General features: G+C 39.1%; 1 protein-coding gene across 4 annotated transcripts in view; it reads right to left on the bottom strand.

Annotated features, from left to right (window-relative positions):
• Positions 1-231: 231 nt before the first annotated feature.
• EYA4 (EYA transcriptional coactivator and phosphatase 4) overlaps positions 232-27,496 on the bottom strand; it is a 49,803-nt gene continuing 22,538 nt past the window's right edge. For 3 of the 4 annotated variants that reach the window (XM_009999133.1, XM_009999134.1, XM_009999136.1), the window contains 9 exons: positions 25,593-25,729; positions 24,044-24,127; positions 16,020-16,109; positions 9,866-9,924; positions 9,591-9,751; positions 7,296-7,410; positions 5,523-5,644; positions 1,896-1,996; positions 232-312 (listed from right to left, as the gene is read on the bottom strand). In XM_009999133.1, the coding sequence (XP_009997435.1) occupies positions 232-312; positions 1,896-1,996; positions 5,523-5,644; positions 7,296-7,410; positions 9,591-9,751; positions 9,866-9,924; positions 16,020-16,109; positions 24,044-24,127; positions 25,593-25,729 (950 nt within the window). The remainder of the gene's footprint in view (positions 313-1,895; positions 1,997-5,522; positions 5,645-7,295; positions 7,411-9,590; positions 9,752-9,865; positions 9,925-16,019; positions 16,110-24,043; positions 24,128-25,592; positions 25,730-27,496) is intronic. The other variant, XM_009999135.1, reaches the window with a different exon arrangement.

Here is a 27,496-nt window from a genome sequence, read left to right as displayed (position 1 = left end):
CGTTGCATATATAAGACCATAGAGCTTCCTTACGTAGCACTAACGTTTTAACTCCATTCAGCAATCTGAATTCTTCCATTTGGAATTTTTAACTCCAAATATTTCTTCCCTTCTTAAGACAATTCATATGTGTAAAGCCAGAGGCATCGAATCACACATAAAAATTCAGTGTACTTGAAATATATATATATATAAAATAAAAAAAAAAGGATCGCCAACTTTAGAACACAGTTACAAATACTCTAGTTCCAGTGCTTGATGGAGAGCCAAGAGGTCCGAATGACTGGATATCCTCCAGAAAGGCATGTTGTGCTGTGTTTGTTAGAGGGGGGAAAAGGTCAGGAAAGATGAACACGGTGACACAGGAGACTAGTCAGATTTCCATCACGTCCTTTACACATCTGTCTTTCTGGATTGATTTTTGCTAGCAAAGTACTGACAAAAATCAGACCAAAATAGATCTGAGCTTAATAGTTCAACTTCAGTTCAAGTAATTAGATAGTCTTTCTTAGTAGTTTCTTTGGAAAGAGCTTGTTATTTAGAAAGGGCTATTGGCTTTATTGTTAGCATGCGAACCCGCACAAAGGAGCATTAATAGGAAATCCCTTTCTGGTCTCCTTGTTAGACTTTGAAAAACACTGATTGGTCATTTAAAGGGCTGTAAGACCTTCATTTAAAACGACTTCACACAGAACACTTTGAAACAGAGTTGTATGACATTTTCCTCCATACAAATGGGAGAAAAGGAAATCTCTATGGATAAGAAAATTGTGCATTTCTGCACAATTTGTGTTGCAGAAAGCATCCGTGTGTGAGAGAGATGCAGGTATATGCACTATTCTCCTTCAGCACTTCATCAGGATAGAAAAAAACCCTATACTTCCATAGTGTGTTCAGATCTATTTATAATGTTCTGTATTCATCCATCTCTCTGAATTCTTTATCCATGCAATATAGCCAACGTTAAGAAAAAAGCATGCCAAACTGGAAAGGACACAATCCAACCACCTTGTTTAGCACAAACTATAGAAAACCCATCACCAGTACTGAACCTATATTAAAGAACCATTTGGAATGAGCATTTTGGTTATTTTCATTCTGTTTCCATCCTAGCTACACCACCAAAAGGGTACTTCATTTTTGCTACTCCTAACACAATGATATTTACATCAACTGTCCTGTGCAGATGTTGTGAGGCTAACATTGTCTGTTTCTGCACACTTCCAAGCTTATACTGGGAAGTATGGTGCAAATTACCAATTTTCTCTGTTTCTGAACATTGAAAATTTACCTGGTGAAATTTCAACTTGAATTATTATAAAGAGAAAATGGAATGCTTCTAAATACACATTTCATTTTTAGAAACACAGTTTTGGTGCATAATCTCTGTGTTATGTTCTTTGTCCTTGTGCAGATACATCTTTCTTGAAGCAAATTATATGTTCCTTGTATTTGCTCCAGTGAGCTACAGATCTTCATCTATGTTAGCAAAATCATGGCACAATCCTTGAGATATTTTTCCACATTCTTTGTAACATATCTGTCGAAAACTCCCTGATTTCCCTATTCAAAGAAAACCCCCACTCAACTATCATATTTCTCTCTTCTGTTTATCCTTAGTTGAAGCTAGTCAGACATTCTTGCTGCAACAATTTTTCATTTATTTTATTTTTTAAAATGCTTTTGTTTTCCTTTTCCAGCAGAAGTGAACCAAATGCTAGAATCCAAATGGTTCATTTTACTCTAAGTTTTGCTCTCATCATGCTCTTTTTGCCTTGCATCTATGTACTGAAATTATTTGTCATTCTGTCACTGCACCACATGGACAGAAATGCAAACAGAAAGGCTTCCATTAGTAGCTATGGATCACACCAACATTTCAGGAGACAGGTTACCTTTTTTGCTGCCTGTTCTTCTTCTACACCATCCCCAATTACAACATATACTACTTTTCTGCCAAACCTTTGCATTATTCGTTCAAAGCAACTTTCTTTTCCTGGAAGATAAATGAGATAAGAGTTCAGAGTGAAGTTACCTGATTAGCTGCATGTTCCTCATCTCGGCCATCTCCAATCACAACATAAGTTATGTTAGTGCCAAATCTGGACACTATACGCTCAAAACAGCTTTCTTTGCCTGAAAAACAATGTACTACTTATTCAAGCTATCAAGTGAGTGACGGTGAAGCCCTAAAAAGGTTTATTTCAGTGGTAAGACTTTCTCACTACTATTTTAAAAAGTTCTCAAGCCTTGGGATTTAGAGCCAAAACTGATAACAAGCAATTAATTCCCTTAGTGACACTATGCTGTTCCAGGTAAAACTAAATGGCTTTCTTAAGAGCTACAGGAAAGCCACTAAGACAAAGGAATCAGCAGTAATGCAAAAGGGAATAGGTCAGTGAATCAATAACAGAATTTAAATATTTTCCTATTGTTGTAGTAATGTTTTTTCAAGGAAAGCAGAAATTTCAATTCTAGTGTATCTGCAATGAATGATGTGGCAGTGGAAGAAGTGTTCGAAGAACAACAGACAAGCAAAATAAAATTAGACAGTAGGTTCCTGGGAGAACTTCCATGAAGCATTCAGGTCTTTTGGAAAAACGTGGAAGCAAGCAAGCTAAGCCAGTAGCAACAATAAATAGGATTGAAAGGGACAAAGCAAGGTCATCTACTTGATCTTCATTGTACTGCAGGCTCAGTTTTACCAAGAAATGCTTGTGCTGTCAATCCTAAAACTGTCCTAATATGATGATTTCAATGTTTCCATAGGTGATCTCCATATTTAATCAGCCCTCTACGTTATGTTTCTCTTTGACATGTGACCGACATGTGCCCTATTGCAAAGAAATCATCGCCTATTGTCATACCTGCTATCAGCGTAGAGAAACATTATTTGTTTCCTCTCTGCAGCAGCTTTTTACCTTCTTTGTGACATAGGTCTATCTCTACTCAAGGATTTTAGTCTTTTCATAGAATCATAGAATCATTAAGGTTGGAAGGGACCTTAAAGATCATCGAGTTCCAACCCCCCTGCCATAAGCAGGAAACCTTAGTACTAGACCAGATTGCACAAAAACTCATCCAGCCTGGCCTTAAAAGCCTTCAGGGGTGGGGCATCAACAACCTCCCTGGGCAACTCATTCCAGTTCCTCACCACCCTGATAGTGAAGTATTTCTTCCTAATATCTAACCTAAATCTCCCCTCTCTCAGTTTAAAACCATTATGCCTTGTCCTATCACTATCTTCTCTGATGAAAAGCCCCTTCCCAGCTTCCCTGTAGGCCCTCTTCAGGTACTGGAAGGTGCTATAAGGTCTCCCCGGAGCCTTCTCTTCTCCAGGCTGAACAGCCCCAACTCTCTCAGCCTGTCTTCATAGCAGAGGTGCTCCAGGCCTTTGATCATCTTGGTGGCCCTTCTCTGGACCCTTTCCAACAGATCTGTATCTTTCTTGTGCTGAGGGCACCAGAACTGTACACAGGACTCCAGAGCAGAGCAGAGGGGCAGAATCACCTCCCTGGCCCTGCTGGCCACACTTCTTTTGATGCAGCCCAGGATGCAGTTGCTCTCTGGGCTCCAGCACACACTGGTGGCTCATGTCGAGCTTCTCATCAACTACCACCTCCAAGTCCTTCTCCTTAGGACTGCTCCCCAGTCATTCTTCCCTCAGCCTGTGTTTGTGCCTGGGGTTGTGCAGACCCAGGTGCAGAACCCTGCACTTGGCCTTACTGAACTTCATGAGGTTGGCTTGGCCGACCTCTCCAGCCTGTCAAGGTCCCTCTGAATGGCCTCCCTCCCCTCTAGGGTGCCAACCACACCACACAGCTTGGCACGACCAGCAGATTTGCTGAGGATACACTCAATCCCACTGTCCATGTCTTCAACAACGTTGTTAAACAGCACTGACCCCTGAGGGACACCACTCATCAACTGCCTCCATTTGGACATTGAGCCATTGACCACAACTCTCTGGGTGTGGCCATCCAGCCATTCTCTTATCCACTGAGTGGTCCATCTGTCAAATTAATGCCTTGTCAATTTGGAGACCAGGATGTCATGTGGGACAGTGTCAAATGCCTTGCAAAATCCAGGTAGATGATGTCAGCTGTTCTGCCACCATCCACCATCTCTGTAGCCTTGTTGTAGAAGGCCACCAGATTGGTCAGGCATGACTTGCCCTCAGTGAAGCCATGTTGGCTGTCACCAATCACCTCTTTATTTTCCATGTGCTTTAGCAGACTTTCCAGGAGGATCTGCTCCATGATCTTGCCAGGCACAGAGGTGAGACTGACCGGCCTGTAGTTCCCTGGGTCTTCCTTTCCTCCCTTTTTAAAAATAGGGGCTATGTTCCCTTTTTTCCAAACAGTGGGAACCTCACCAGACTGCCATGACCTCTCAAATACGATGGACAGAAGCTTAGCAACTGCATCCGCCAGCTCCCTCAGGATCTGTGGGTGAGATTCCTAGATCTCCACTCTCCTCTTGCTTTTTTTCTTCAGCTGGTCCACAAAAAAGGGTTTATGATTAAGAAAAGCACCATGTATGTTTATTGAGTGTGGACCAGATTTTGATGTGTGCAAGCAACATCTGCAATGATAGTCCTGTGCTCAGAAGAGATCATGGAGATGAAAATTAGAGAGATTTTGTACCCCAGAGTTTGCTGTGCTCCCAACACGGTTGTAAGACCAGCCACACTGCTCCCAGAAGGAATTCCTGGTTCAGAACTACTTCAACAGTGCCTCCAGAGACTGTGCTTCACTTCACCACCCCTTTTCTGTGCTGTCAACACTATTTCTTCATGCTCCTTCCTTTGGTCCAAGTGCAATCTCAGTGACTGAATCCAACATGTACAGTCTGTATGACAGATGACATTCATTCCAGAGGTTGCTCAGTACCAAATATTGAGGCATTTGGGATACTTTGTGCCTTGTCTTAAGTTTCTGAAGTATTTGAGGTACTTCAGTCTAGAAGACAGCTACAGCTAATTAAAGGATGGCTGGTATAGCTTTTCCTGACACTGTTAGAATATACATTTTTCTTTTAACTTGTGAAAATAATTTAGGAAGTGTGTTGTAATGCTTTCTGTCAATGAAGTGTCATGTTCCGTGTTATATAAGTTGTCATAGGTACAGAAATAAAGTATCCCTGAAATAATAACTGGTAAATTATGAAATCTGCCAAAATGGCCAGTCATTGTAGGCTGTGTCACATTTCACAGCAATCATAATTTTTCTTGGGTTATAAGAAAATTTTGGATGCCATTTCCAAAACCCATAGATTTCCAAACTGTAGTAACACAGTTAACAAAATAGGTATTGTCCCTCAACACAGCTTGTCATCACCATCACTGATGTACTGCAATTCCAGCAAAAGCTGGTGAAGCAGTGGCCTGAACATGTGCAATGCCTAAATCTTGTAACTGTCACTGTTACTGTCAGAGAAATGGCTTAGAATCCATCTATTACTGGCAAAAACATATTGGTAATGCAGTGTAGTCAGAATGGATTAAAGAATAACTTTCTTACCTATTTTGGTTGCGCTGTAAATGTTTTCAATAGGAAAAGCTCCTCCTAAGCTGTACAGTAGAACTTTCGCAAGTGCTGGGATAAGCTGGGTTGTTGTTACCAACACGTTTACACAGTTACTCCTAAAATGAGAGAAATAGTTTAAAACCATTACACAGATGCTGATGAGGTAAACCAGCTGTGGAGAACATAATCAGAATTCCTCAACGTTTACTTTCACTCACACAGCAGTGCTGCTCAGTACCATCACTTCCAAGAAAATGTACATAAAACTTTTGGCAGAATCCTTTAAAAAAGTATGGAGGCCTGATTTGTAGGAAATATTGCACACTGGTGTATGAAAAAACAGGTCCTTGAAGATGGGTCCACTAAAATACAGGCATTGAAGGTCACCAACCACCTCCAAAAATAGGCATTCAAATGCTTTGAAAGCATCATTTTCATTTTCACGCTGGCAATTAATCAGCTGTGGTTACCAGCCAAATCAAAGAGGTAGAAGAATGCAAAAAACTTCATTTGTTTCTGTTGTCTTGAGGGGCAATAAACAATGAATGCACATTTCTGCACAATGACATCACTTCCTTCATGGTTCAAGATAAGAATATTTCTAAGAGAGATAAGAATAACCATGTTAATAAGCTAGTGGCGAATGGTGAGGATGACAGCTGCATGGAGAAGTTGTGCCACCAGTTACACAACAGAAAACCCAGTGCCAGGCTGCTATAGGCACTGACAGACTGAACATGAGCATGTGAACATAGAGCTGAGAGCAAATAGTTGTGATTTTTCCTTCTGGCTCTTCCACAAATTCCAAGCAAGACCTCAGGCTTCTATTTCTGCCCTAATGTATCTTAATTTCCTGTTAGTAACATACAGGCAATGTTCAGCTGCCTCATGGGTAGCTTCTGGGGATTTATAGCTGCACAGTTCTTTGAAGACAAGAAAAAAGACTGTGGTTTAACAGAACTGAGTAACTGGTCAGAGTTTTGTAGACTCGTCCACCAATGCTCAACTGGCCTTTATTACCAAATGTCTTTTTGAAGACTAGCAATTTGGAAAGAAATGCAGAGATAAACACAATGGCTTGCACAGGTTTTTTTTTTACTGTTGTTTTGTTTTTTCTCATGAGGTACTTAAGACACTGTTAAATAAACAATTAAGATATAAATGTATTGCAAAAGTTTTTACATTTAAAATAAGTTTTTCACATCTTTCCAAGTTTGTTCTTTCCACTTGATTCTGAGTCTTTTATCAGACACATTCAGAAGGCAAGAAGGCTTAGCATGGTTCTTTATTATGGTTTTAAACCAGAATTTTTTAGGATTTCTGATGAGATACACATTACTTGTCTGACTAAGCAGCATCAGTGTTCACAGTTTTATTATTTCAAAGGAACAATATATTTTATGTCTTATTACTGGGAACCCAAAATGTAATTAAGTTAAAACAGATTTTTGCTCTTACACATATGCTTAAGCATACTGATTTGTCTGGAAGGACAGAAGGAAAATATTTTTGTGTCCTGGGACTTACACAGTATTTAGGTAGCACTATGAATAGGCTCGAACACTGAAGGACAGAACTGAGAGATCAGGTGTTCAGAGAATGCTGCCCAGAAGATAATAAATTAAAGGCTGGGTCAAAATTCTACAACACACTTTCAATGTACATGGGAACATTTATCACATTTTAGAAGACAATTCATACTATCAGGTATAGCCATTACAAATCCAAAATTAGAAACTTTTTTTTACAGTAGATTCAAATACGTACCTTGTGCTGATAATTGATAATGATTTAAGTGCATTTGTTAGCCAGGAGTCTGTTAGAGCTTCAATCTCTGCTCTTAATTGCAACCATGCATCTCTTTTAGCAGGACCCAGGAGTCCTTTTATGTAAAAAAGCAAGAAAAGAGGAAAAAAAAAACAACAACCACAAATTAAAATCTGTATTAACTGGAATGTATAGATTTTATGATCATCCTATTTTAAATTCCACAAGAACTTGAAAAAATGTCCAAGTCAAAATCTACTGTCTCCAAATGTCAATATATTGTTCTTCTTTTGTTTGCACTCCACTATATCAAGTGATATCACAGTGTATTGCAGATAATAATAAGAAATAATCTGGGTTTTTTTGTTTGTTTATTCAGGCTACTTTACTATATTTCAAAGCATATCTTTCAGAAATACATTTTTTTAAACCAACTCCTCACACACATCTTAACTCTTTCATTATCAGAGCCACTGACAAGGAGATCAGATCCATGCCATTGGGATCACAGGCAGAGACACTCGCAAAAGAAGAGGTTATGAATGGTCAGATTTTTAAAATTACCCAGCCTGCTGTATGTTGAGACATGAGATCTTTGGAACCAGCTAATTTAACTTTAGATTTGGTCCTGGGAGAGGTAGAAAGCAGGTTTCATGGCCTTTAGTATCCCTCTTCTCTTTCAAACCCCATGTTCCCAAGAATTGGTGGTGACTATCTTAAAAAATCTGAAATGAAGCAACCTAAAAAGACATAGTTTGCTCTAGCCTTCTATTGCCTTTTAACAGCTATTTTTAAATAAATAGATGCATATGTGATAAAATGTTTACTAAAACAGCTAAGAACTAGGGGATGGATACCAACTAGGGTGGAAAATATTTCATAAGCAGGATTTGTGAGAAAGAATAAAAACCATAATACAAGACACCCTACGTCTGCAATCTGCAATGATTGTTCTTAGTTTACGTCCCTGTGCTGTGCTCTTGGACTTCATTTCTTGCTAATATTAAAGGCTTTATGAAACACAGCAGCTTTAGAATCTTAAATGTATTAGGAGATGTAAGAAAACCCAGTAAACTTTTGGATAATACTGTTTCAAGTATTATTGATATATAAAAAATCCATTAATGATATCAACAAAGGGCAAAGCAGGTCAAGTGAAAGCCAACCATGTACTATCCCTTTGGTCCTGTTGCTTCTTCCTGTGGCAAGTAAAGACTGAAATACTAAAAGTGAAAAGATATATCCCAGACTTAAATAATTTAGAAAATCATTAAGGTAACAACTTATTCACTGTCTGTATTAGTTGTATTGTTTCCCATTTCTGAGAGATTGCAAAAGTGCTAAAACAACATGAAACTGTCTGGTTCTGCTGAAGGTCATCTCTAATTTGAAGTTCAGGTTCCTTTGAAATACATTTCAGATGAGTTGAAAAAGCCCATGCTATAGAATGGCAGAGTGTTCACTTGGGCTCCTTCCTGGCTGGGTTAGCCTCATCTTATCCTCAACTGTGGTTGCAGCAATGCTTGAAGACTTGTAAGTATTCCCTGTTCTCCCAAGCTCTTCTTGAGGGAGTCAGCTGACATATTCCCCACCTCAGAAGAGGGCTGGCTGCCTCTGCAAGTCACACAGACCCCTCCAAAACAGATCCTTTCAGTTCTGCTTCTTGATTTCCTACAAGCTTGCTGACATGGACATGAGCAAGTCCATAACTGCCAACAGGAACAAGAAAGCTCTCAGCCCAAACAAATGTGGATTTCTTGCTAACACATTTAACTGTGTAAGCTACAGAGTCAACAGAAGGGGCTGGTGGAATGGCAGTATTGGGGTTTCCTTGCATTCACTGGTGAAAACAGACCAGCAGGTACCTGGCAGGGAATTTAGCAGACAGTGTGTGGTTACCAACCATGTAATGAAAATGTAGGATGAAATAGGCCATCCACAATCAGTTTGTGGAAGCTACACAACCTCTTTCCTGGAATAACAGCATATTTGAGGCAGAATAAGAGGCTCAAAAAATCAACAAGGTAGGTGTAGCCAAACTGGGTCTGAAGGAGAAACAGAGGCTCTGGGGAAGCTAAACAGAAGCCTGATCTGTTTCCCCACCTCTGGTTGTCCTGCACAACAGCACAGTGCTGGCTCTGCCATGACAGCTGGCAGCTTTCAGTACCTCAAGTTCCAGTCACATCACTTTCCATTCATTCTGTGCCTTCTGAGGCACATTCCCTCAGTGGGAGCTCATTGCCATGCAGTTTAACCGGATCAGCATTCTAAATTAGTTTTGACAATTAAACTCACCTCCTATGTTGTTCTTGTAAGTATTATACAACTCTTTTACTCTTCTGTAACGGAAAGCCAGCTTCCTCATCCAGTCAACCCCTCCTCTTACACCTGTTGGCAGACAAAGGTTTGCACTACTTGCAGCTGCATGGAAGCCATCAGTTGCAAAACTGTAGGTACTGCAAACACCCAAAATACAGTAAAAATAAATACAATGTATTCCTGTAAATGCTCAATTTATTTAATCTTTGAAGAAAAAAAAAGACAACAAAACAACAAATACTCTATCTTACCTTAGGTCTTGTCCATTATCATCAGAAGACACATCATCTATATGAACTTGATCACACTCCTGTTGAAAAAAAATGAAATCAAATTATACATTATCTTGTAAAAGTGTGCTCTCCATATGCTTAGCACGTAAATTGAAGAAATGATCGGTGCAGGCCACTAAGTGCACCAGAAGATGGCAGCGTATGTACACTTACAGCTTCCTATTGCCACCAATTTCTTTAAAAGAATACAACCTTCTACTCCTTCTACACTGTATGACTTATTAATTGAAATAGGCCTTTAGAAAAGAGATATGTAATTTTAGTGTGATTTTAGATTAAAATTCTTTTAATTGAAAAAAGCCAAGTCTAACAAGTCTCATCTTTAGTCTCTATCATACTGATGTTCCAAAATCACCTAAACCTTATTTCCCCAATGCCTGGAAAATAATGATGATGAACCTTCACAGGCATGTAATCTCTGTAAAGTGTCTAGAAGTTTGGATGCTTATCAGATTATTTTCTTGATTTATCCAAATGCCTTAGGCTGGAAAATCAGATAAGCAGTCCTGGAGAATTTAATTATTTTCTACTTTCAGAAGGGATGGAAGCAACTGCAGGGAACTGAGGTATACTGGAATACTGAACTTCTCTCCAAGCTGGTTTTATAACTGGATCAAATACCCTTTTCAGCACAGAGAAAAAGGTAGAAGAAGCAGAAATAAATCTAACTCAAGCCACCATGTAACAGTAATTATGACCAGGCACTGTATTACTGTCTTCTGTAGTTGCTACAATGAACATCTTAATCCAAAGACACACCTGAAATTCAGTGTCTGGAGAGTTTACTTTCCTGAATGCAAGTAATTTTTTAGTATTTAAAGTAGCTGTTGTTAACATAATCCTAATGTAATTTACAAAAAAAATCAAGAATGTATTTAAAAATTACTCCCTAAGTAATGTTTTCAGGTAATACAATCTCATCAGTAAGACAAAATGAGGCTGAGCTTTCAAAATGCACAGTTCTGTGCCTCAAATAAAGAGTTGTCTGAGTCACTTACTTCAAATAAAGTTTCTGACAAGCAGCACTTAATTCAGACTCTCTGTGACATGCAGGAGAGTACACAGCTCTAAGTTTCTGATCTCAAGTCATGTACCAGTGCTAAGCTGTCCAGATAATGGATAAATCTGAACTGAGGAATCATTTCCAAATGTATATGCCACAAGTTCCTAGAGTGGAAAGTCGGGCAATTACTGTTTCTTTTTTCTGTTTGCTTTGCTTTGCACTGAATGAAAACATAAGAGACTTTTACCTATATTAAGTTGTTAAAAAATAAATTAGCATTTTTGTATTAAAAAAATACATATAATTTCATTTTCAAATACGTAATTTCATTGCACCATATAAGCAATCATAATTTAGAATTTTGTGTCAAGACTAAAAGAACAAGTGCCCAAAATCTGCTCATCTGGCTTAATCCATTAAGACAGCCATGAAAGAGCTGCATTCAAAGAAGTGAAATGAAACCTTCTCCCCACTGGAGAAACAAATTTTTTTTTTGTTTCTGCCTAAAGAGATTATCTTCACCTGTATAGTATTTTAAAGAAGATGCTTTCAGGATAAATAGCAGATGAAAAGAGAGAGAAAAGTGGAAGTGGCAGCTGAAAGAAAAGATTAACTTCTTTATCCCTATTTATTATTTACGCTCTGGAAAAAAAATGCAACTATACTTGACCCAGTATAGGACAGGAACTAGAAAAAACGTACAGAAAGCCCCACTGCGACAAATTCTAACTCTGTATTTTGCAATATCTGAGCAATATCTGGCTTCCTAATCACCTTCACAGATATCCCAGGAACTAGTCAAAGCATAAGATCATTTTAAAAATCAGTCTTGTGGATTTGAAGGTGTACTAATTAAATTCAGGGAACACAGAAGCCCTGATGGATAAGAAGTGTCTGCTGTGTTTGGGTTTTGTTAAGCCTTTCAGCTACATTGGTACAGCCTTGAAAATTCCAGGTAACTGTTCTGCTGGTAATTTCATTATTAAATTAAATATGAGTGGGTGGCAAAGGCTCAGCTGTTTACTTTTATTTTTTAATCTCACTTTTTTTCATTGACTCCAGGAACAGGAGTTGAGGGCAACTTGCAGTTTTCTGATTACTTGCTCCTTGTCCCTGCAAGAAGGTTGTTAAGTTTCCAGTCTCAGAGGGGGATCAAACCCAACAACACTCTCCAGCCTCCTCCTTTTCCCCCTTCTCTTCTCCTCTCGGAGCTCTAGCTCACCTCCTCATCATACTGGCCATATACATTTGCTGACAACAAACTCATATGCCCACCAAGGCTTACTGCATTTTAATTTCTTTTCTCATTTACTGATCTGCTTCAACTTAAGATGTTTACATTTTACAAATTCACTTACATGGTGTGCAAAAGGAAAAAGCAGATGGTCTGAGCAAATTCTTCTCCCAAAAGAAAGAGGGAACTGGTGGCACAACACTAGATGTGAGCTTGCTTGTTAAAGAGGCCAAGCCATTGCAGGGAAGAAGGAAAGAAAGCAAGCAACCCTTCTGACACTTTGAATACTAAGGTTCAATACTTTTCACATGAGCTACAGTACTTGCTCCACTCAAGTCACAGTGGCACAGTCACTGCAAAGTCAAAACTAAGAAAGAGATAATAGATTTCCTATTACTGAGAGTACAGGAATGGAAACTAGGTACAATAACTGGCTTTTGCTTGAAGCAATACTGATCTAAATTATAGCTAAGTGCAGTTAATTCTCAGCAGCAATTTTTAGAGCATAAAAATTTGAGAGTACAGAATCAACAAATCATCCATAAAAATTACCCTCCTGGAATCAACAGTAATTTCATTATCCAGTAAAAACACTGGCTCAACAGACTGAACACAGAAATGTTATTACAGAGGGGATATTCAGCACTATGCTTTCTCAGGCTATACAGAACACCCCTTTTTGTGTATTTCCTTTAGTCTCTGTTAAAACTAGTTTGACCTGTCTCCCAAATTCTGAGACTTATCTAAATCCTATTTATTATTTCCCATTTCCATTTCTAATAGACAACAATTATGACAAAATGTTACTTAAAATATGGTAGGATTATCATAAAAATGGAAATGTAATTCAGTTTGCTTGAAAGAAATACCTTTTTTTTTTTTTTCATCATTCTGGGAATGGAGGAGGATAATGGAGTTGGAAGATTCACATCCAAATTCCTGCTTGCAATTTGTAGAAACTGAGGGGGGTTTTTGCACATATAATATGCCCTACCAACAGTTTTAAAAGCTGACTTAGAATTAATACTGAGATAGGGAGAAAATCTTCAATTTATTACTTACCTGGTTGAGGATAGTATGCATTAGTCTGGATATTATTATAGAACTGAGTTCCATCTCTAATATTGTTTAGGCGCATGAACTTTCAAGAGCACCAGACTCCTATTTTCATGGCAAAACACCAACTGCCCTCCCACGCGATACTTTTCAAGCTGACTAAAATTTATACACTGAGAATGAAATAGCTGGAGATCAGCCTAGGCTGGAATAAAAGTGCAGCTTGGCTGATTAGAACATGGGTTACTGGGTCAGCAGGGAATGTCTCAGCAGATCGGAATTTCTGCATCAGCAGTCATCGTAGTGAGAGAGATTTGCATAGAGGAAGGAAAACTTTGTTTTTGTATGTGATAGCTTTCAATAACTTGGTTATTATTACTAGACCTCGGTATGCAATGTTTGCAACCAAGAAAGACAGGGAAAAAAGAAAGCTTAGAGGAGGTAGTGACTGGAGTCAGTATTACAGGAATAGAGATTCTTTAGCACATTGCAGTTGTCACGTCCAGAGTCACAAGGTTTATAGTGGGATGAAGATGAAAGCAAAACAGAAGGAATGGGACCTGATGGCTCTGCATTGAAAAAGTGAGATGATGAAAGGAAAAGTAATCTGTCTAGTGAGTAAAGGCCTATCTCACTTCCTTCAGTAAGAACTGAAGGTCTTGTGTGTTGATGGCCATGGCCACCAGCAGGTCAGCACTCACCTCCACTCTCCTGGGGGAGGACGGAGAGAAGAAGGCAGAGAAAGAAAGATGGAGAGAGGGGGGGACATGAGAGACCACAAGTCAGAACTGGTGATTTCTCAGAATTCATTACAAAATCATCACACAGATGCACTATGATGTAATATTCAGTAATGGCCATGCACTCTGCAAATATATTTAAACAGACAGATTTATTCATCTGCATATTAAAGCATGGGTCTATGTACTTTGGCACAAGATGGCATGCGATTATATCTTATTTGCTAAGAAGACAGAAAATTGTTCCTCTTCTTGTTTATGTCAGAATGTGTACACACAGCTCATTTCAGAACAAGAAATTTGGAATTTTGATTTTGAAACAAAGATGAATTCTGGGCTAGAAAACACTTAATTGCATATAGAAACTGGTTTTAAGCTAATCAAATTGAGTTCTGAGGTTCTCCAAGAGAGTCCCCAAGTAGTATTTTTTGATTTATCTAAAACTGAAAACTGGATATTGTTCAAGCTTGGAATGAGCTGGAGCACAAATATTTGGACAGGATATTAAAACCACCCTAAGAAGAACAGATAAAATGTGTTGATTCACCTATGACAGCTGAACCCGAGATCTACAAAGAAAATAAATAACAAGAGAAAAGAATGAAGCTTCAGTGGCCATAAGCAAGAATAAAATGGCATGGAAAGAGAGCAAAGCTCCATTTTGCTGAACTCTTCCACTTGCACTCAGCATAAGCTTGAAGAACTCTGCGTCTATGCCACAGAATTAGCTTAAAATTCATTGGGTGCCACATGAAATCTGAACACTCAGGGGCACAGGTCTGCTAAAAAGCAATTTAAGTGAAGCTTTAAAAAATTGTTTTGGAATCTATTCTATGTATGGGGCACCAGAAAAAGAACATTCACCAACTGCACCTGCATTGTCAAGTGATGACTCTCCTGGGCTGGAATGAAGCACTGACTGGCAAACATCTGTCCAGGGCTTTAATTTACATTTGTGCTGCTGGAAGGAGGATGTGCGGCTCAGGTCCAGTGTGAAGTAGATCCCAGTTTCTTGACTTAAAAGCCAAGAATAAATGAGGTCTACATGGTACAAAAAAGACAACCCCAGCCTAGTACTTTCTGCTTTTCTTTTTGTTTGCAGTTGGCAAGGAATAAAGGAATAAAGTAAGTGCACACTAGAAAAATCCATGTTCCATTGAATGGAAAAATCTCACTTATCCTATTTTTTTTCTACTCACTTATCAGAGACCTTTCTCTGGCATTTTAAATGAAACCTCAAAGTCTTCCAACTGCCATTAGTGGCAAAATATCTGTCCAAAGAGGGAATTCTGGGATCCAGTCTGAGTTAGAAAACAACTGACTTAGACCAGGGGAAGGTATGAAAACTCAATTAATTCATTTTCACCCCTGTCTCTTGACACACATGGTTGTAAGACTGTCACTTTCCATGTTAACAGATCTGGACTCCCAGACTGAAATGAAGAGTTTGTGGAGCCCAGCTGACCATCCTTCTTCCCATTCCCTGCAGCAGTCCATCTGGATGCTTCTGACAGGTGAGTGATCCACAGCGGTCACTCCCTAGGAAGAGGTCTCTCCCTTTTCTGACAGGATGCCAAATTTTACAGCCTGGGTACAACATGACAAAGCATGTGGTCACCTGGTTACCTGGGGAACAGACATCACTGACAAGTACATCTATCATAGTCACAGTTCCCTGATGCTGCAGTAATTGAGGTAAATGAAGAATATTCTACCTTTGAGCAAGGAAAAGGGCCTGGTTGCCAAAAAACTACTTCAAGAGAATGCGTGGGAGGCACATGAGTCCCCCTCCTGGAAATTACTGCAGACAGTTCCAAGTCCATGGAAAAATAAAACACGGCCATAAGACAAAGAGAAGAAAGGGTAGTTTGCAGATTCCCTCTTTCACCCAGCTTCACAGAAGGACTCTGGTGCCATAGGAAGCCACTGCCACTTGATTAACCTCTCTCTGATTAGAGTATGACAAACCCCATGTCTAGATAGGCATAAAAGGTCACACGCAACAAACACTGCGTGAACAGCAAAACCACTATGTAAAAAACCCAAGTGTAATGGTGCTTCTGTTCCTTTGATTCTTACCTCCAAATCGTTAAAAAATAAATGTGTGTCAGCAAGATTAAAAATCATTTCTTCCATTCGCAGTCCAAGGGTCACTGCCATTGGTGGATCCTTAAAAAAACAGAAAGAAAAGTTAGCTACTCAAGTATCTTTCAGTTATATCAGAATTACTTTAAAAACTATGGTATTCAAAGTGTTTTGAAAAATTAACACCTTCAGAATTTCTTTAAAATCCTTTCACTATGGAGCTATTTTAATATATCCCTGCAAAAAGAGACTTCCGAACCTGTGTGAGAACATCTGGGGAGCTGGGGGCGTTGAAACATCAAGTTTTTTGAAAGTCAAGGCATTTGTTCCCTAGCTAAACAGAGGAAAACTTGGTGGCCATATGTAAATCTGCATAAAGAAGGCCGTAAACAGGGGAGGAACTTCTCAAAGAAGATGTATATATATATGAAAGCCAGTATTTATTAAAATAAGAATACATAACATTTTTAATACCTGAGCCTTTTATAGAAAAATGTTAAGTATTTTGTCTGACAATCTGAGGGCAGAAAAAAGCTTGAGTTATGGAGCAGTAACTTAATTTTCTGACCCAATGCACTTGAGTCAGCAACAGAAGCAGGAATTACTGCATGGAACACCAGGTCCACTGCACAGTTCCTATGATCTCTTGGCTTTTTTCCCCAACTTTTGGGCACACAAAGTGCTCACCAAGGTCATGTTAAACCAGACTCGGAAAAGTAGCCATCTCTACAAAATTATCATTTTGTAAGCAATTACCCCACACTGTGATAGGAAGGTGTGATATAAGAGGTCTTTTACATGTCTAATGTCTCTTCTTTATAAAAATACAAAGGTAGTCTTGAACCTACGCCCACTTTCCCAAACCTTGGATAAATAAATCATCACTGCTTTGCCTATGCTTAGGCTTGTATAACTTTTTTCCCAAACTTTCTGCTGCTCCAGTAGGCATCCTCAAACCCTGTGCTTGGTCCTTATCCATCTTAATATTTTCCCTTCTTCCATGCAGGCACTCACTGGTGAATTTCCAGGCTCTCCTTTATGATTTTATTGCAGGTATTCATTCAACAAGGTGCCTATAAGTGTTCTTCTCAGTGCTTTTCACCGTGTCTACAAGCTATGGCACAACTCTTCAGGTGGTCCGCAGGAATGGGAAAGCATATGTAAGTTGGTTTGTTTGCTACAGATCTTCCCATCATTTCTGATGAAACACTGGATTCCTGTCTCTGAATGAGATTCATTCAGAATGTTGCATCTGTTCACAGGTCAGTTTTCACACTATTAAATCACTCTGCCTCAGCAAGATACCACAAATCTACTGATCTGCAGCAACACTGTCTGAGAGTATTTAGTGTACAGTAAATGTGAAAGAATTAATTTTTATTTTGCATTACCTTACTTTTGTTTTAGAGTAAGAATGCCCACAGACAGTTCCTGATGCTTAGCTGAAGCCTGGTACTAGATTTATCATTGTCTTAATAATCTGCCTGAGTTTATAGGGTTCAGTTCATGTTTTTATGCTTAATGTACTGCAATGGACTTTTAAAATCGACGTGATCCTCTCCTCATTAAGAAAAAAAAAGTCTGTATTTCACCATTTAAACTCTGATTGACACTAGCAAGTTTTCAGAAATCCCTCACTAAATACCTTGAGATTACAAGTCTAAAAGTTTACCAGCATCTGGCAACAAAATTACACAAAACCTCAAATGATCATTTGTTAGCATTAGGATCAAAGGCCAATCAGGATCAGACATTTGCTACTCCAGGGCTTGGTAACAACAGAAAAAAAAGATGGCTTCTGCCCTCAAGTGCTTAAAAGATAATAGTAAAATTTGAAACAGAGACATATTTTGACCCTTGCTCATGAAAAAGTCAGACTTGAAGGGGAAAAGAGTGTGCAAGAAATTGTAATGATCCAAAGTTAGACCCTATTCTTTGTCAGTGAAAGGAAATATTTTTATACTGACCCTTGGCCTGGTCTAGACTACTTTTCAGATGTCAAAAGCAAAAGCAGTGCTTAGCAACATGAATTCAGCCCCTGCGTCCTCTGCAGTCATGTTCCCCAGATCTGAAGGTCACATGACTGAAGGCAGCAGCCAGTGCAAAGGTCAGTTTTCCAAGGGGATAATTAAGGAACACACATTAACATATTTGTAAAAAATTCATGTAAGAATTTAGAACACAAATCACCAAAATACTCTGGACTCATGAGATTGCTCATCAAGCCATAATGTTTTTATCAAAATGTCATCACATATAAACATGTGTTTCCCTCGTTTCTCTAGCATTTTTTTTCCTGTGCACAGTAAATTACAATTTTTTTCTTCCTAGATACAATATAAGAAGGAGTATTTGCACTACACTTCCTAACATTAATCCTACAAACACTAAGGCATGTGCATAACTTTATGCACAGGTGGTAACTCATTATTATTTATGTGAGTTAAGTTATTCAGTGGAATGCTTCCAAGACTGGAATCTCAGACTTTTGTTTCTCAGCCTCTTTTTTCCCCTTCCTGGGTAGAAGCAGACTTAAATGCGGAAATTTGCTATAACATATTCCATTATAATCCAATTTATTTCTACAGAAACTACCAACTATGTATCACAATTTCCTGCCTTGCCAAGTATAGTTGAAAGACATAAATGTGACAAAGCTTTTATGACTTTCTCATTAGTAGCATTTTTGTAACTAACTATGCCTGACTTCCTTACTGTTAAAATGTGATTTCCTATGTTTCTGTTTTGACAAAGACCCCTGTAGGATATTGCTAGCTACTAGAAGTAAAATAAAATAAAGCAATAATTAATTTCAGCTTAGCATGAAATTAATCTGGGATCTCTGCATAACAATTTCTGCTAAGAAGAGTCATTGGAATTAAATTCTCAAGACACGAACAATTCTTCCTTGAATAAATTGGCCAAAACTTGCATTACAACTGTTTAACAAGAATTAAACATCATGTTCCAGCTCTTGCCATGTTAAGTTCATTCCTTCACATTCAAAAATAGACAGACAAAGTGGATTTGCCAGGGTCTTGTGGTTTTATAATGTTTACACAATATGGAGAAACATCCCAATCAACATTTTACTGTCTTTCAACTTGAAGCAGAAGTTGCAGACTGACTTAAGTGGCACAAAGAACTGAGTGTTGAAAAGAAAGCAAGAAACATGTACAGCTGATACAGATTTGAGCACAGCAAATTGAGAAGCTGAATAAAAGGCAGACTGAACTTCTGCCAAAATGGTATTTTGTGCTACTCTGCACAAGCATACACAAAAGAGGAAACAATCATAAAGAAAAAAAACACAACACAACTCTGGAATTTTTCCCCAGATAATTTGCAGAATAAAGAAGCACAACTTTTTGGCCCTCAGAGGCATGATTTTAGCCAGATATCATCAGCACGCAAAAGAGTCAAGAGCAGCTACAGCACTTCTGTAGCACCAAAATGCAAATTAGTTATTTTAGTAGGAAGGCACTAAACTGGAGCCAGACTGTCTGTCTGTGGAATTCTGTACTAGACTGGTCCATCCACTGGAATGCCTCCTGAGAGACTAGGTAAAAATACCTTGGGAGCACCAAGAGTTAAATGTTTTGGCCAAGAGGAAAGTGACTGGAATAAAGCCCCCAAATCTCAGTATCCATTAGTGGAAGATAACTATTTAATGTTCTCTTGAAAGGTCAAGTTTCAGCACAAGATGCTAAAAAATGTTTAATTTAATGGAAAAACAATTGTAAGAATAGATTTTTAATGGGTCACTGTCCTGAAAAGACTTACAACAAAAGCAAACTGTGGAAAATGTGGAAACATTTAAGTACCAATAGAGGTCATGAGAGATACACTTTTAGTATCAGCAGGCAAAAGCAAATTTATGAGTGAATTTGGGAATGTCATAATGGTGCTAATGGTGATAAAGTTTTTTCTTTTTAATGACTGGATAAGCACAGAGTGAGCAGTAAAAAGCTTATGAACCCCTTCCAGAGAAGTGTAGAAAGTTAATGTGGCCTCCCCCAAAACCTTCTGTCATTGGCAATGCTATAAAAAAGTGTCCAAATGTGGCCATCAAGTGTGGATTTGTTTTGATTTTTGCACTTGGAAATCATGCTCTCCCCTTTCTAAGGTCACAAGGGACTTTAATTTATTTATTTATTTATTTATTTTTAACCAGTTGCTCCTTGAATCACAGAATTTATCTGGGCATTCTTGCCCTCTAGATTGACCTGGGAGAAATTACTTAAATATAAATGTGCAGAGGTAGACAAAACTCCAGCTTAATCAACATTAAATCAGCAAGAATAATTGGAATGGAATGGAATAAAGAATATACACTGTTCACAGGGAATAAGAATGTACCTCATAAACTTCTAACAGATGATGACATCTCCTAACACATGTCCTGTCACATCAACAAATCCTCACTTAAGAGCTCAGCACTGTAGAAAACTGTATCTGCCAACTGGTGCTCAGCTGCAAAAACCATCATCAGCCACACAAGTCATAATGTAACAGCTCAAATGCCAATGTTCATAATTTGCTACTGCAGTAAATAATTAAAAATAGAAATGTGCTAGTTTTACGAAGCAGATGAGCAAATAAGCTGAACAACCAGAGGAACTCTTACTGCTGAGGGGCAGAATGTTTTCCCTGACACCTAACAGAGGTGTAGTGTGGTTTTTATCCTCTTTTTATATTAGTCATGACCAGCCCAATAAAATAACCAATACACCAAAAGGCAGACAGAAACCAGGTAGAAAACAGCAAGCCACATAATATTTCTCTAGGTAAGTGCTGTATTTTAAATATCAGAGTGATGTATTGACTGACTTCTGGCCAAATCTCTGTCACTTCAGTGGAGTTCAAAGCTATACTCTACTGGTGCCCAGATGAGAAACAGCAATTTGCCCTGTGTTTAAATGAGATGCTTAAAGATGCTTCCAGCAAGTTAAATATTTCAGCAAATCCATAGTTTTGTTTTTGACATGGTATTACAACAGCTTTATATAATTCTGGAATCAAATAATTATCAAACCAAGCAAACCATGGACAAGTATATACCAAGGAGATTGTCCATTCATTAGTCAGAAATCTGTTATTCTCTTGACAAATATATGACCTGAAACTTGCCTACTGGATCTAGGCCTTGCCACACAAGATCTGCCAACAAATCTCCCCTTTCTCTATGGGAATCCTGGTTTGCGGTTCCTTTTTCTTTTTTACTTCAACCACTTGTTAAACTGTAGAAATCTTTTGAAAGAGAAACTATTTGTCTTCTGGTACCACTGCAGCTCTCAAGTGCTCCTGCACTTGTACATTGGTCCCTTCACCTGGCAACAACAGCGTGACAGCCATTTCCACATGCTGCATCTCCCCTCACTGCATTCCCTGGGCAGCCTGGATTGCAGCAGAGCAGAGAGATTAAAAGACTCATTTCCCAATGTTTTGTTTTCACCCAGTTACTGTGAGAAATAGAATAAAGAGCAAGTGGAAAAGGGGAATGAGAGTTTACATGTCATGGAATAAATGGGAAAGGACTGAAAGTGAATATCCTTACCTGCCTGTATATTCCTGCTAGCTCCTAACAATTCAGACTTCAGTCTACAGATGGAAATCATATGCAGAAAAGGACCACACCTGCTAAAGAGGTCATGCACCAGAGACTGACTGAGGTCCAGCTGTGCTGTCTTTCCCTTCTCCTATGTCCAGCCTCTTGGGCACTTAGGCTTAGACACATCCAATCTTAAATTAAGGCAACATTTCAATGACATGCAAAACCTAAAACCTACACCTTATAAGCTCTCCCTGTATTCCCTTTCCTACTGCTCTGTCCTTCTTGTAGTTGACAATATATACATTTGAGTTTCATTGGCAATTACTCATTACCTTCCCAATGAGTTCTCTATAAATACGGTAGTCACTGTAGGAAGGAAAAAATCTACTATTTTTATTTTATAGTCTCTAGAAAAGGACCACATTTCTAGTATGGATGCCACCTATCAGTACAAAAGTAAAAGGATTTTACTTAAGAATTCTGCTCATTTTGCTTCATGGTTTTTCATGACATTTGTTTACAGATTCTGATCTCAGCAGTATAACTACATTAATTTCACTTGCCCTTGAGATACTCTTGATTTATACAAGGCCACTTCATCTGCTGTCAGAACTACTAGCTGTTAATATGCCATTACTGTTCCTAAAGACTGTATGGAGAGTTAATTATAGCAGCAGATGTGCTCTTAAAGAACAGTGGTACTGGGATTTTTTGAAATATCCCTACTCATAACAAAGAGAGAGACCAAAAGGAATTACATTCCTATTGCTGTCTCTAAGACAGTTTTCAAAGTTATTCACAGATGTTTGTGAGCTGTAAAATGTGATCTGATTTTTAAAACAACGTTATTCACAGATGTTCATGAGCTGTAAAATGTGATCTGATTTTTAAAACTTTGTGTAACAGTTGACTTGGACTTTATCATATATTATGTGAGATGGCACATGAGATGTAAACATCCTAAGGGCACAATCAAAGAAGGATTAAAGGAATGACTACATTGCTGGGGCAATTCAGCAAGTTCTGTGGCACTCTATGGGCTACACTCAAAAGTGATATAAATGTTCATGTACATTTCTCTCTTGTTTTGATACTTGTAAGTTAGAAATGTTTCTAACAAAGTCACTGTTGTTACAGTGTGTGAAAAACAGCAGAAGAGGTGTTTTCAACAGAGTACTGAAATGTGTACTGATTTGGCACTGTAAAGCTGCAAAACATGCAAGGCTGATTTTAACAAGATACTAATAACTACCCCTATCTTAGCATTCCAAAAATTCAGATTTTTGTCTGGGCCTACGAATTTTCCTATTAGCTTTCTCTTTCAGTAACCAGAAAAAGCTGTCTCCTAACATTGGAAGTTAGGAGTGCATCCGTGGTCATAATCCACAAGTCTGGCATTGGACATTTCTAACCCACTGGCTGGGGAGGTGTGTGTGGAAAGCATTTCTCTAATGTACTGTTTCTCACATCATTTTCTTGAGCATCTGATTCTGGCTGGAATAAAGAGGCAGGAAAGTTAGCTAAACCAGCCCTTTGTCTGACTGTGTCCTAGAAAAGAAATACCTTTGTATTAATTACACTTCAATGGCACAACACCTAGAAACCCTACATCCATGTATGTACATACCATTGTTTTCCCTGTCCAATTTCTTACCTTTCATACATTTGCCCAAATTTTTTGTTTTATCAAGGCCTTTAGCTCCAGCAGTCCACTCCTGCTGCTACACTATTGTGCTCAGTCCCTTCTCCCCTTGCCTGAGCACCAGAACATGGGCTCCCACCACCAGCCCAGCACTGCCGGCTAAGCAGGGGAGCTCCTGCTTCTGAAGGCTGAAGTTGCCTCTCTGACTTCCTTGCTCTTCCCCCTGCTCTCCTGCTCACTGCTCCATGACCTGAACTCCTTTTGGATCTCATTAGAGGGCAGAGGATGAGTGTCACTGACTGTTTGGGAGAAAGATTGACTCCCCAGCATTACTCACCCTAGATCCAGCCAAGGGAACCAAAGATTCAATGGAAAAGCTGTGGAGTCAGAAAATTCATCTGCAGCTGGTGTTGAAGCAGATCTGTCTCTTACTTGCTTACTCAATTCATCCATCACTCCAGTCTATTTCTTATTTCTTCCTGTATGCATCCAAGTAGTTGTTTCCATTTGCCCGTTGCTTTATTATCTCCTCCCTGCAACATCTCTTCCAACATACCTCAGGATCTCATCCTTGTTCCTCTATAAACTCTTCCCTCGTTTAAATCATCTGCTTCTGCCCTGCCTCATACATTGTGCTTAGAGTCTGTTCCTTATTTCTTTCCTTGACTTTTTCACATTAACTCTCTGAAAATGGGGTTTACTGTACACTTTTTCTCTACCTTCACCCAAACCTTGATGAACACAGAAGGTGAAGAACACGTACACATGCAGGCCAGATAGCTCTGACACCGTGAATGGGCGCAGAACTCAGGACTCACATACCTTGCCATACTTCTGTGCGTAGGATCCTGTGAGCAGAGAATGAAAAACTATGATTGTTTCATCCAAATCCCAAACAAATACACGCTGGAAAAAAAAAAAAAAGTGGGGACAGTATTAGTAAAAAAATAACATCAAAGTCCCACCACCATCCCACACAGGGGGTGTGTGAAAAAATAACTCAGTCCTAAAGTTTAACAAATCACTTAACCCAGCAGGTTTTCTCTGAAAATCAGCAAGAACAGTGTATAAAAGTGTGGTAAAAAGTCAGAAGAAGAGTAACTTTTGAACTTTTCAACTGCTTATTTGTCCCCTGAAAAGCTTTTCAAAAAGCTGCATAACACAGACTTCAGAAATGTGATGGGGCTCAAACATAACTTAAGGATAAACAGTATTCTCTCAAGTCTTACTGATTCAAGGTTCTTCCTTATTTCTCCTGCATAGCTAAAACTAAGTCTTGGGTAAAAGTACCATATGCCACATCCAATGTCACACACAATTTAAACAATATTGTAGGATAACACAAGATTATTCTAACTAAAAATAAAAACAAAAAGAAACCGCTTTTCTCAATAAGGGGTTTCTTTTCACTGGTAAACTGAAGGTCAGAGTCTTTTCTCTGGAAAAGTCAAATCCTTTGAAAATAAAAAAAATAGTTGTATCTGTACAAAAGCAATGACATTTATGTTCAGTGCCTAGCAGCGCAGGCCAGCCTGCCACCCCAGCCAAGTCCCAGCAACAGTCTCATTTTCTGCTGTACCAGAGCTGGTCAGTGAAGGCAGAGCAGTGGGGCTGGCCCTGGCTGCACACCCCCAGTGCCAGCGTGGTGGCTGCAGGGGACATACCCTGCCACCACATTCCCCTGATGCCAGAGCTGGAGTGTTTCACACAACTGCAGGCACTTTGCTTCCTCCTCCTCCTCCTGTCCCTGCAGAGCAACACACTGCTAATACAAGAGTAATAAGACTATAATTATTCTGTTGCTAAGAGGTCACCTGTGTTTTAAATCGTCACCCCATATATTAGGCAGATATATTTCTTCACTAAGGCACTGATCTTGCACATGCCTAAGTACAGCCATAACTTCACTGATGTAAGCTGCCTCATTGAAAGCCACTGACATATGAGCACAAGGACAAAACTGCACATAAGGATTGGAAAGGCTGTGGCCAGATGATCCTGCATATTTACACTGCATTCAAAAATACCAGTAATTAAGCTGAGATTTCCTATTCAACAAGGTAAAAAAATATGTGGCAATTCTGAATGCAGAAGTCTCACCATTTTGTGGTTCTACTGCATAAGCAACTGAGACACACAATCTTAGAGCTGAAAAGTGCTAGGCTGAATAATTTACTTTTCTGCCTCACTTTGCCAGAAAGAACAGTAACGCTAAAAGAGCAACTAATAATCTGTTACATTCAGTTAGTGAGACAGAGTCCATGATGTTCTCCAAAACGCCTTAAGCTATTTCCACAGCTGTAGTTTTTAGAATTTACTTTTAATCAGAAGAAACCTCCACATTGCCATCCATCAATTACCACAGGCATACCTCCAAGTCACTGTCCGGCGGGGGTGATGGATTATTCTTCCGCCCTCTACCCCGAGACTTTGACCCAGAACTCCTACATGTTCTCTCATCAAGATCTTTGATTGGCGTGGAGGGGCTCTGCACTGTGTCAAACTCCCCTGTAAAGTCAAGCATTCATGGCAAAATTAGTGCTGGATTTTTAAATAATAGGCTTTTTTTTTCCCCTTGCAGCTAGGCACGTCTGTATGCAAACTCAACCACAAGATGCACCTAAAAAACTTGTATAAAATGAGTAATATTATCTACAGATGCCACATACATACACTGTTGACTTTATCAAGGATACATTGGAAAACTTAGCAGAATAAGAGAAAGATTAAAATTACACATGTGTATGTGCGGACATATACACAAATACACAAATACACATGAGCACATGCAAAATATTGAGAGATACAAGGAAGAAGTATTTTAAAAGCCACACTAATGACTTCTCAAAACATGAGGTGCCTTTTAGTTGAAGCAGTTCGTATCCCATGTTTGCAGATCAGCTAGACTAATTTCCAAGTCCTGTCTTACTTTTACTAGACGACCCTTTGACACATGTTCACACATCAGAAGAGCCAGTCAGCTTCTTGCTTCATCTCCTCCTCCCACGTCACCTACTTTTAGTAAAGTTCTTTTTTTTCTTTCGCCTTAGCTCTGCCCCTAAATTGGCAGAGGAAAGCAATAATATTAAATGCAATTTTCCAGTTACTACCCAAAAGAGGGTGAAGTCATAGTTGTAGTTTTCTGATCATCCTTCTCTAAGCATCAGACATTTTCTGCTGTCAGAGACATGTGACAGAAGGACCTTTGATCTGGCATGGCACAGTTGCTCTTAACACTCAGGCCCCTTCCTGACTTACCCATGTAATCTACTTTGCCTTTGCTGGTAACAAGGACTTTAGAGGTGGTCACAAACCAGTAGCTATGTCAGACAGACAGACTGCAGAAGGATGGTGTGCCACTCCCCCTTACAAAGTATTTTTATGCCACAGCTCAGTAAATGGAAAATATCCTTTTCTTCATAACACAGTACCTTCTGGTGCCCTTGCAAAACTCCTAGCAATAAATGCAGCTTGGCTAAGTTCCTGAGGGCTAAATAACATAAATCCTCCTTCATAGTCTATCCTATTAATGATTTTATTTTTCTCCAATCAAGATGGAGAAGGAACAGCTTACATCTGGTATCTACTACAGAGTTGGATTCAAGGGAGTCTTTGTGATGCATGTAATTGTGGATTTCTGAGCTACTTTGGTAATATTTGTTGAAAGTGCTCACAATGGTACATCTGCAGAATAAATTAACACTTCCCAAGAATCACCTGTGATACACATGATTTCACCAAAGTCCACTAGGCAACAGAGAAAGTGGCCAGCAGATCAAGGAGAGTGATTCTTCTGCTCCGTTCTGAACTTGCAAAAATGTCTATTTTTGGGTCCCCAAATACAAGAGTGAGACTGATAAACTGGAGTTAGCCCAGGTCAGGGTCACCAAGACAGTTAAGGGGTGAGTGCATAGGAAGCAAGTCTGAATGGTTCTTTACAGAGGTACAGAGAGAAGACAAGAAGCAACAGACAGAAATCACAGCAAGAGATATTCCTATCAGAAACAAAATAAAAATCCTTCACTGTGAGAGCAGTCAGGCCCTGGGACAGGTGCCCAGAGAGGCTGTGCATTCTCTAGCCTTGAAGACACTCAAAACTCATTTGGACACAGCCCTGAGCAACATGAGCTATGCTGGCTCACCCATCAACATGGTGGACCAAAAAGACCCACAGAGGTCTCTTCCAGCATGAATGATTTAATGTTTCTGTGATCATCCCTGAGTCATTTGCCTCATTCTCCCTCCACAACAAAGAAGAAAACAATTCTAGTTCAG

The sequence above is a fragment of the Chaetura pelagica genome, unplaced genomic scaffold (genome assembly GCF_000747805.2).
Source record: "Chaetura pelagica isolate M959 unplaced genomic scaffold, ChaPel_1.0 scaffold90, whole genome shotgun sequence".
NCBI lineage: Eukaryota > Metazoa > Chordata > Aves > Apodiformes > Apodidae > Chaetura > Chaetura pelagica.
The sequence above is the reverse complement of the archived record's forward strand: the minus strand, read 5'-3'. Positions and strand labels throughout refer to the sequence as shown.